At 42.8% G+C, this 11,066-nt stretch overlaps 1 protein-coding gene across 1 annotated transcript; it reads right to left on the bottom strand.

Annotated features, from left to right (window-relative positions):
- Positions 1-368: 368 nt before the first annotated feature.
- LOC101173833 (fetuin-B) lies at positions 369-6,312 on the bottom strand. Its single transcript, XM_023954382.2, has 7 exons — positions 5,989-6,312; positions 3,050-3,163; positions 2,851-2,938; positions 1,929-2,095; positions 1,715-1,822; positions 1,473-1,559; positions 369-1,316 (listed from the first exon to the last, which is right to left on the bottom strand). The coding sequence occupies exons 1-7, from the start codon at positions 6,190-6,192 to the stop codon at positions 600-602; spliced, it is 1,485 nt and encodes a 494-aa protein (XP_023810150.1). The 5' UTR covers positions 6,193-6,312; the 3' UTR covers positions 369-599.
- Between the last annotated feature and the right edge of the window lie 4,754 nt (positions 6,313-11,066).

Here is an 11,066-nt window from a genome sequence, read left to right as displayed (position 1 = left end):
TCAGCTGTTGGACAGAACAAGTTTAAAAAAAAAAAATAATAATAATTTATTTAATTTATTAAGATTATTTAATAATCCTAATTAACTGCCTATAATTTGTGCTTTTTTTACAAGATGTAATCTTAATGAGTCAAAAATATTTGAAAGTAGTTTTTTTTTTATTCTGACATTTGGACCTAGTTCTGACTTAAAATGTTGAACATCAGCAACCCTTGATTTATTCACAAAAAGGCATCCAATGAAGCATTAGTGATTTAGCGATGACAAAGCAGAAAATCTCCTTAGAGTTCAAAAAGAAAATGATTAATTCACAAAGACATGAAAATGTCAGATGTTTTTTTTTTATTAAATAAACCACCAGTGTAGGGTTGTTTTTGAAATTTTTAATGAGTTTATTTCAACAGAAAAACATTTAAGAAACATCTTTTTTTAAAACTTTATTAAACTAAGAAATGGGAAAATTTACAGGTTCCAGACATATGCACGGGAGGCTGTCAGCTTGTGTTTCATTGTCAATCAGTATGATGAATATAAATGACACGGTTTTAAGGAGTTTCTAACCCCCGCCTTCTCCACAAAAGGATATTTCTAAGAGATTTTTATGCAGAGGGTTTGAAGGTGGGGTCCTCAGCAAAGAGCTGGTCTACTAAGTTGTTTTTTACTTCTGGGGCTTTGCATTCGTGTGAAATTCCACGTGGGAAGGCTTGGATGATAGGCTCATGGGCCCCTGGGATTTGAGGGTCAGGCCTGAGAGGCAGGGTGACGCCAGGGTGGGGTCCGGCTGCTGGTTGGTCTGGAAAGGAAGGCAGGATCATGGGCCCATCAGTTAGCACCCTCACGCTGCCCACTGGTGTGTCGTGGGGCGTGGTCTCATGGCCATGGCCGTGGTGATGATGGTGATGCTCATGGTCATGCAGGTGAGCATGCTTGTGCTCGTGGTCCAGGGCGAGCTCGTGGTCATGGTCATGGGTGTGCACGCCCTCAGCATGCTTGTAGTCATGGTGGTGGTTGGGAAAGTCGCCGGTGTGGTTATGTGCAGAGGTGTGGTGTGAGTGCTCGTGATCATGGTTGACTCCGTGCTCGTGGGAATGGTCGTGGCTGTGCCTGTAGGCACTGCCTGGTTTGTGGTCATGTGAGTGGTGGTGGTCGTGGGAGTCGGCTTCCTCATGGGTCTTGTTGTGATGGTGGTGGACTTTGGTGTGGTCGTGGGCGTGGTCATGGTCGGGCAATGTAGAGTGGTCATGGCCGTGCGTGTCATTGTGGCTGTGGTCAGTCTCTCCGCCCAACAGATGTGCCTTCTTTTCTCTCTCAGAGGCCTGGACAGTGTGACATCATGAAGAATATTGTTGTATTAAACTGACATCAATTGAAGAATTGTCATTAGGTCATGTAAGATTTCTATTGTTTTTTAAAGTTTTGTTTTGATTTTTTTAATGCAAATTTTAATTTTTAAAAGTAGCAATCTTTATTACCTCAGGCTCATAGATCTCACACTCCACATTAATGCTTTGCTCATTGTCTGGAAGGCTGTATAGGGAAGCCTTGCAGAAGCCCTTGTGCTAAAAGAGAGAAGAGCAAAAAAAATAGTCAGTTCAGAAGAAACTTCTTTCAGAAAACTCAGCTTAGTTGCTCACAGCAAGATAGATGTGTTATAATTGGTGAATGAATGGTCAAAAGACATAGTATTGGTTGTTAAACAAAATTCATGACTCACAGCAAACTCGCACGTCATGAGTGGGCACTTTTCAGTTCCCTCTGTGTTGTGGGCACAGGTGGTCTCCTGGATGGTGTACTCCACAATATAATACATCTGCATGGCCATCTTGAGATCAAAAGAAGACATTAAGGAGACATTTCTTGTATGAATCATTCTCATCTTTTCTTTATTTCTTAGACATGAGAGAAGAAAAAGGGGTGGGAAAACTTACCCCGGCGCGTGCGCGTGTGATCTTAAGCTTGTCAAAACGATTTTTCAGCCCACTTTCCTTGTTGAACTTGTCAAGGGAAAGAGACAAAGTCTTCTGGACCTGTTCATTGTCTGGGCTTATTAAAGTTGGACAGTCAGGACACAGCGCTGACACTCTGGCAGAAGGAACTGGAAAAACATATACACCATTGTTGACACAAGACCTCTCAAATGTTGTAGTTTTATTAAATACCTCACAGAGTTGATGTGAACCATTTCTCCCTTTCAGAATTAAAGAATATGACAATTGCTTTAAAATATTGATTAGATCAGACAAAGTTCCATTTTTAATAACCCATTTTTAAGGTAACACTTTGGCATCCTAAAAACATAACTCTTCATCATAGGGTTCAATACCCCTTATATTTTTGTAGTTTGCAAAACATTCTTGAAAATCTGTTTTAGGCAGTCTACTGCAATTTTGAAGTTTTTTAATTTGTTTATGTGTGTCCCAAATACATCTTGATACACTTTTTAAAACTTTGAGTCATAGGGGAACCAAGTCTCGCTCGGTGGCGCAAACGCTCTTGCCTCACAGCAAGAAATCCCGGCTGGGGGACCTGAAACAGAATCCCAATTGGGGACCTTTCTGTGTGGAGTTTGCATGTTCTCCTCGTGCATGCCTGGGTTTTCTCTGGGGGACTCCAGCTTCCTCCCATTGTCCAAAAACATGCTTCATAGGTAAAATAGTTACTCTAAATTGTTCCTAGGCATAAATGTGCGTGATTTGTGGCCCAGCGACAGACTGGCGACCTGACCCCGAAAGGGACAAAACCGGTTTAGAAGATTAACAGCATTAAATGTTATTTAAGATTGATAAATGACTAAGAAGAAATTCTACGCAATTAAAAAAGATTTTTAGGAACCTTTTTTTTTTTTTTTACCTGGTTTGATAACACAGTCGTATTTGTAGAGACGATCCACTCTGTGCACCTTATTGATGAAGATGGCTGCTTTGCATTGTCCATAAACCTAAAGAAACATGTAATTGTCATCAGTTAAGCCCTATTAAATATGTTTTAAATGTAGTTTGAGAGTCTACGTCCTTAACATTGTGTCTGCAGATTGTGTGTGTTTTCTGACCGGCTGGTCGCTGGTTGGACGAGCCTCACAGTGCTTCCAGTCCTTCCTGCTAAGAACGCTGCAGTTTGTCTCCACAACATCCATAGTCAGGTAATAAACCACACCGTTCTCTCCCTGCAACACAAACAGAGAAATTCACTGTATTATATTTTTTAAAGGAAGTCAAGACTGTGTTGCAATATTTTTATTTTTCCAAAGGATCATATTAACTGAAGGGCCACATGCTCAACGGGGAAAATCCTCGTGAGCACAGTTACCAAACATGATGACAAAAAAGGAGAGCTTAAAAAAATCCATTGACAGTATATCACTGAACATCTTGCCCCCTCCCACCTTGCGTTCCAAATAGGAAGCTGGCTCCACGGATGACACATTGCCCATTTTTTTCCACTTTAAATGATCATTTAATTGATCATTTAGGCAGATTAAAGGATTTTCTTCAATGGATGAGTGAAAGTATTGGAGAATTTGGGATAGTTTTAAATTAGCTTTAATTTCTGACATTTAAAAGTACTTCATTTTAGGTCTGATTGTTTAAAAGGTGCTCCTAAAGTATTGATTGACTGATTGATTTCTTGTTTTCAAGAAACTTTGTTGCAATATTTACTTTTCCAAAGGGTCATATTGACTAAAGGGCCACATGCTCAACAGTGAAATCCTCGTGAGCATAGTTACCAAACATGATGACAATAAATGTGAACTTAAAAAATTCATAGACAGTATATCGCTGAACATCTTGCCCCCTCCCCCCTTGTGTTCCACATAAGAAGTACCTGCTGGCTCCCAGGAGCCGAAATCCTACAGACTTTTAGCAGCTATTACTCAGTCATTCTAATTATCAGATTATACCGTGGTCCGGGTGAATACTTGATTCTGATTGGCTGCTGTGTGTGTGTTAAAACCTGATAACCGCACGGTGAAAAAAGAAGTTCCGGTCACTTAGCTTAAATGTTTTGTATCACTGCACTGGTTTCTTTAAAACAACCTTTTGCTTCATCATTTGGACAAAAACAAGCGGTAAGAGGTGAACTTTGTCTCTGAACTGATGCTTTATTCAACCCATCGGAAAGATCATCATATATATATCACCGAATCTTGACTGCAGCGGTGGCCCGACGCGGACTATTTGTTACGTGATGCGCATCACGTAACAAATAGTCCGCTTTTTGTGAGAAAAGCGATCCAAATCGGAAAAAAAACAAGAATTAAGGACTAAAAACTGGTTAATATGTATTGCTTTTGTAAGTGACAATGGTATAAGGGGGTAAATGGCCTTCGTAGTGTGCGTTATTACGTTTTAACGCACGTCGCCTGAACCGTCCTCCGCTCAGGCTTCCACGGCGTGCGTTAAAAAGTAATAACGCACACTTTGTCGCCCATTAACCCTTACATAACCATTCTTGCTCTGCTACTTTTTTCCTTAACATCTTCTAATTATTTTTCACAATATTTTTTCTTTAAGTTTAAGTTATTCAAGTTATAAACTGACCAATCAGATGCCTCAGTAAAAGCATCTGGTGCCCATTAGTTAGAAAGTTAGATTGACAGATTCTCCTGAGACGGAAAGAGGGGGGTGGACTTTGAAGAAAATTACTCATGATTGACGACAGTTGTTGCCCTAGACACGAGACTCAGACCAGCATAGACCAATCAATGTCGTCTGGTTCCTAAATGCGAAAAATTTGAGACAGAATTCACTTTATTTCGCTGAAGCCAGAGGTAATGCATTTTCTATGGGTGATGTCACACTCTCTTCGTTCATCTGTATTTGCAGTCAATGGAATGATTCTTTTTGTTTTCTCAAAAAAGTGCCAGCTTTGGCTTTGAGGTTCTATGAAGAAAAAAATCCATTTTAATTTTCTGAATTTTTAATACCATATTTGAGTTAAACTCATGTTTAACCCTTCATACCTGAATTTATTTCCAAAAACAATTAATTATTTGTAATTAATTTTTATTCAAGATTATGCTAAATTAAGTGGAGTCTTGAATTAAATGGTATGTTGCAAACTTGCAGAGTACGGCATGAAAGGCAAATATTATTTTTAACAATTTGAAAGGTGAATTCTTTTTTTCCACGTTTCTATGACAATAAATCTTGAGTTGAGAGTTTATTTTAAATTACACTGTTCCTTTTTAAATGATCATTTAATTGATTATTTAGGCAGATTAAAGGATTTTCTTCAATAGATTAGAGAAAGCATTGCAGGATTTGAGATCTTTTTAAATTAGCTTTAATTTCTGACATTTAAAAGTACTTTATTTTAATTTTGATCGTTTAAAAGGAGTTCCTAAAGTATTGATTGACTAATTGATTTCTTGTTTTTCACAAAGACAGGAATAAATACTTACTTTAAGAAAACTTTGTCTGTTTTAAAACTACACCTACTTTAACATAATCTCAAATGTTCAGAATAGCAGGAATTGAATGAAGGCGGAATCTTTTCATTAAAGGCACCAATGTTTCCATGACAACCATCATCCTGCCATAAATTCTTTGCACATCTGTAAATCTTTTCAATCCAGTTCACTCATAAATTACATTTAACTAAAAGCCCTTATATGAAATACATTTAGTAATGTGATCAGATTTAGGTTCAGCAGCATCTCATAATTTATTCCAGGTTTTATGTATTATGCAAACTGACTGTCTTCGTTATTTGCTTCTAGGATAACTTTGATAAATATTAGATTTATGAGTATTTTAATAACTAGAGTTTTAAATATTTTAACTTACATTTAAAGGTCCCATTTTTTTATACTTTTGCTCCATGTTGCATGTTCATGTGGCTCTGAAGGCTCCATGTTTAATTAGTTTAATTGTTTTCAAAATTTTCTAATTATCTGAATTGCAACATCAAAAGGCTTTTCAGACCTTTAGCACAATGCTAAAGTAGAAGTCTTGGCCATTAAAGTGTAGATCATGAAAAACGGCTTACGTGCATGGAATGGTGAACGTTGGACAGGCGGTGCAGGCTGAAGATGTAGCCATCGTTCCGCTCCATGTTGATCTTCGTCAGAGCCACATGAGCAGCTTTTACGGCGTGTGGATCGTCACATGACTGCGGCTTCAGGTCTTCTTTCACGGGTGCACCGTGCACGCACCCCAGCACCAGCAACCCCAAGATGCAGATCTTCATCATCAAGGCCCACTCTGTCACACACAGCCTAACAGAAGAGATACCCAGAGGAGGAAATGGTGACCCTTTTATACCCTGCTACTGTACTATGTGCACCCATGACAAAATCCCCACCTCCCCTGTCATCTTTGGTAAATATAACCCTTGAGCACCCATCTTCGTCCTATCTCCATACCAACCAATCAACTTCTTCATAGACTTGCACCATAGGCTTTATCAGCTCTGCAGTAGTGAATGCTTCTTTAGGATCAATAGGACCAATCAGGGGGACGGAAGATTTAATCCTGCCACCAGAAGAGTTAAGTCAAGGACAAAGTTTTGCTTGAAAAGATCTTTTAAAAAGAGACACAAAATTTTTCTACAGTCTTAAAAGCAAAACTTTTTGGAATGGATGCAGATTGGAAAATGTTTACAACTATCACCTTTATTTGTGTTGCTTTAAAACTTGTTGCCCTTATGCAACAATTTTTCTCGGTAAACCTCGTTGGATGAGTAGTTAAATAAATCCACTATGATTACATCCAACAGGGATGACTGTGTTTTGTGTCTGCAACACACCAAATATCCAATGGTAAAAGAAGTGGGTGGGTGAAAATGACTTCCAGTTCCTGCAGGCAGAAATGTTATGCACTATGAAGTGTTTTTTCCCCAGCTTTAACACTAACTTTCCAGACTGCAGAAATAGAAGTGGGAGCAGATGCACGTTTAGCTTCACTGCCTCCTTGAACTTTGAGTTTGCGTGCAGCATCTGCAGTGAGAGGAAAGAGTTGCTCCCCTGTAGCTGCTCAGCAGTGAAACATTTGACCTTTGTCTGCCACTAAATAAATAACCCATAGGACCACCTGCCTAAAAATCAATGGTTTTAAGTGCAGCTGTTGCAACTACAGTTGCGTAACAAGTCAAGTCAATCAGTCCTCTCAGTTCAGCCAAAACTTAAAACCATATGCAACTTCTAATGAATTACAGCAGGGATCACCAAGGGGAAATCATAAAGGTTTTTAACTAAAATCGGTTATTAGACACAAAGTTTATTTTACCACTTACATGGAAACAAGTAATACATGCTGTATTGCACAACAGTGTTGACTTTTTAGCATTTTAGTCTCTAAATTCAACTTTTCTTTTGTTATTGTGTGTGTCAAGAAACTAGTGACAGTTGCGATTCTACATGTAGTATTTTTTGTGTGTTTAGGTACATGGGTCATTTTGGAGGTTGCTCTCCAAAGAGTCTGGAATAATATACAGGACCATGTATGCAGAATATGAACTGGAAACCCCAAGGTCAAAATGGGAAACACTTCCGAAGGTGGCAGAGAATGAGAGCAAAGATCCTGTGGGATCTGCGCCTCCGGGGGTGGGGCCCCGGGGCTGGGTGGGCCTGGCCCCCTTGCTGGGGGGGGGGGGGGGGGGGCTGTTTGACCACCGGGGCTCAGTCTATCATCTGTCCCCAACTTACCCCCTTCCTCATATAACCTCATAATAGGGTGAGGGGGTGGGGGGCTTAGCCTGCGATGAGCCTTGGGGGGGGGGTTTACTAGGCAGTGGCCCCCCTCCTGTGGTTGCCGTATGGAGTGGGCCCCCCCTCTTTCGGTTTTATTTGCACCTTAGACATGTAGGGCCCTTGGTAGGGGGGGTGCTTGGACATCACTGCCAGCAAGCAGCGGATGTCCTCCTAGCACCCTACCCGCCAATTTTAACCGCACATTAGACATTTAGGGCCCCTTGGTGGGGAGGGTGAGGGGACGTCACTGTAAGTAATCAGGAGATGTCCCCTTAGTGCCCTACCTGCCAATTTTAACTGCACCCCCCTTAGTACACACACCCCTCCCCCCTCAATATATACATCCCAACATAAACACACACACATGCACACACACACTCTCTCAAACACACATACACGCACACACATTTTGCAAGGAAGGTGGGACCTAGGACCATTTGTCCCCTGCCTCTTCCCTGGTGGGGGGTACGGGCCCCTTTGCAACGGCGGCTGTGTCCCCGGGGTACCGGCTTCCTGGGCCCGGCGGTGCTCTCTCCGCGCGGTGGGGGGGTTCACATTACATCTGAGCCGGGGGTGTTCGTGTCCCTGGGGGGTGGGTTATAGTCCTTGCTCCTGAGTGCTGGGCCCCGCCAAATTTCCAACTGTGGCCGAGCCTGGTCGGGCCATACTTACAACACCCCTTGTGGGCCCTCTTTTTTCCCCGGGGTTCCCCCCTCCTGGGCGGGGACGGCGGGCCCCTGCCTCGCTCCTCCCTGGACCAACCGTGGGCCGGGCGGATGGCTGCCTGGAGTGCGGAGTGGGTCTCCCTTGGGGGGTCCTGGCTCGTACCTGGGGTTGGGGCGGGGGGATGACCGGAACTCCTGGGTGGTGGTGGGGTGCTCGTCTGGGGCTGTGGGCGTCCTTCTCCGGTGGGGCCCTGCGTTGGGTTCTCCCGGCGCGGCGGGGGGGCTGCTCTCCTGGTTGGGCTGGGGCGGCGCCCTCTTTCCCTCCGTGCCTCCCTGCTCTCTGGCTCTGGGGGCCTTGCGGCGGCCCTGCTGGCCCTGGCCTGGGTGGCGGGCTTGGTCGCCCGGGCGGCGGTTGTTCCCTGCCAGTTCCCATGTGGCGTTGGGGGGATTCCGGCTGCCGCTGCTGGTGCGGTGGGGGTCTTGGGGTGGGGATGGCTGGGCACTCTCCCTCCTTCTTTTCACGTTCCACCATCCATTTTAGAAGAACATAAACACTCACCTGAGCACAGGTGTTAGCTCAACAGACTGAATGACTGAAATATTTCACACTAGTTGGTTTTAAGGCATAAGTATGCGTGTGAACACTATCTGTTTTGTGTACATGTCGACAGGTGGACATTTTTGCAACTAACAGGTGTGTTTATAACATTTGAGTGTGTGTGTGGACAGGCTCCGCCCTTTTTTTTGTTTTTTTTTTACATTTAAACCTTACCATAATGATTAACAACCAGTAAACTTGTTGCTTTATGCTGCTTCATGGTCTTATCCCCCTTCCCCTCCTATTATCACCCCCTACCCCCCCTCTCTCTAACGTCCCTCTCTCTTCTTCCCCTCTTTCCTTTTCCGTCCGGTCCAACACCAAAGATTTTCAGACATGTTTGAAATTAATAAAGTTTGGCCTCAATTACAAAAGGGGTTTATTCAGACATACCTTTGGTTTGTCTGAAGATTAATAACCCCTCTTGTTAAAGTAAAATATGTCCAACCCAAGAGGCCCTCAGCTCTCATCTGACTGTCCAGCTGTTGGACAGGACAAGTTAAAAAAAAAAAAAAAAAAAAAAAAAAAAAAAAAAAAGATCCTGTGGGACTTCCAGATACAGACCGACAGTATGGTAATGGTGAACGAACCAGACATTGTAGTGGTGGATAAAGAACACAGTAAACCCGTTGTGGTGGATGTGGCAGTAAAAAGTGTCTGAAACATCTGGAAGAAGGAACTTAAGGAAACTGGAGAAATACCAGGGACTCGGAGAAGAACTGGAGAAACCATAGAAAGTGAAGGTGACAGTGGTGTCTGTGGTAATTGGGTTTTTTGGCCTTTTATAATTATGTCCCTCTCCTCCACCACGGGGTGTTTCTTACCCGAGCTTAGGTCCTCTACCAGAGGCCTGGGAGCTTGAGGATCATGCGCAGTATCTTTTATATATGTATGTATATCTATTGCCGTTTCTAGTGCAATTGAAAAATGTGCTTATTTTTAAGCTAGTTCTCATGTAGTATGACTTCAAATTTTTCATCACAGGCCTGGATGCAAAAATAATAGCTTGTAAAATTGTTATTATTGCATTAGTTGTAATGCTGGCAAAATCTGCTTTTTTCAGTTCTGTTACGGGCACAGCCCTCTGCTTTGCTCTCATCTTGTTGTTTGTCACTTCAGTTGATTTCCTGATGATGTTCACCTGGGACTGCTGCTTCCTCAGCTGTGACTGGCCGCCTGCGGGTCATGTGGTGCTCCTCTACCAGGAAGCCGGAGTCTATTAAGCACACCTGGGAGCTGGGCCCGGCCGAGAGAGTCTGGTGAACTGTTTCTGGCTGACTCTCACTTTGATCCTGACTCTCTTTGGCAAACAAACCTGCTGCAAACCATTACCTGTGGGGGAGGTCATGACGTTTGGGTCGTGCCAAATAAACAAACACAATATAACAAAACCAGGCCTAGCTCCGCACCTCAACCTATAAATCAAAAGGAACAACAAAAGACTACCTACCTAGTCTAATAAAAACATAACAAGAAATGGCACCAACCCCTTACCTCGTGTGTCTAACAATGTTCAGCCTGCATGTGAAAATGTATGGGGCCCCAGACTTACCTGATCACAACCTCCCACCACGTACCTGAGGAAAACAGCCTAGTCAGAATCATGCAGCAGTTTGTTTGCCAAAGAGCGTCAGGATCAAAGTGAGAGTCAGCCAGAAACAGTTCACCAGACTCTCTCGGCCGGGCCCAGCTCCCAGGTGTGCTTAATAGACTCCGGCTTCCTGGTAGAGGAGCACCACATGACCCGCAGGCGGCCAGTCACAGCTGAGGAAGCAGCAGTCCCAGGTGAACATCATCAGGAAATCAACTGAAGTGACAAACAACAAGATGAGAGCAAAGCAGAGGGCTGTGCCCGTAACAAGTTCTAAGGACATAATGGACTGTGATAGATGTGTCAAGTGATAAAATGGCCTTTAAAATGCTTGTGGTAAGGAATCCTATTTTTTGTGCAAAAGTTTATTTCCACTTTTTTTTTTTACAAGAGTCTAGATGAGTCAAAAATAATTGAAAGTATTTTTTTTCCCCTTCAAATTCTGACATTTGGACCTAGTTCGGACTTGATGACTAATGAATCACTAATGAAGCCATTAGTGATTTAGAAATGACAAAGCGG

The sequence above is a fragment of the Oryzias latipes genome, chromosome 4, assembly GCF_053564925.1.
Source record: "Oryzias latipes strain Hd-rR chromosome 4, Olatipes_Hd-rR_3.1".
NCBI classification, from domain to species: Eukaryota; Metazoa; Chordata; class Actinopteri; order Beloniformes; family Adrianichthyidae; genus Oryzias; species Oryzias latipes.
The sequence above is the reverse complement of the archived record's forward strand: the minus strand, read 5'-3'. Positions and strand labels throughout refer to the sequence as shown.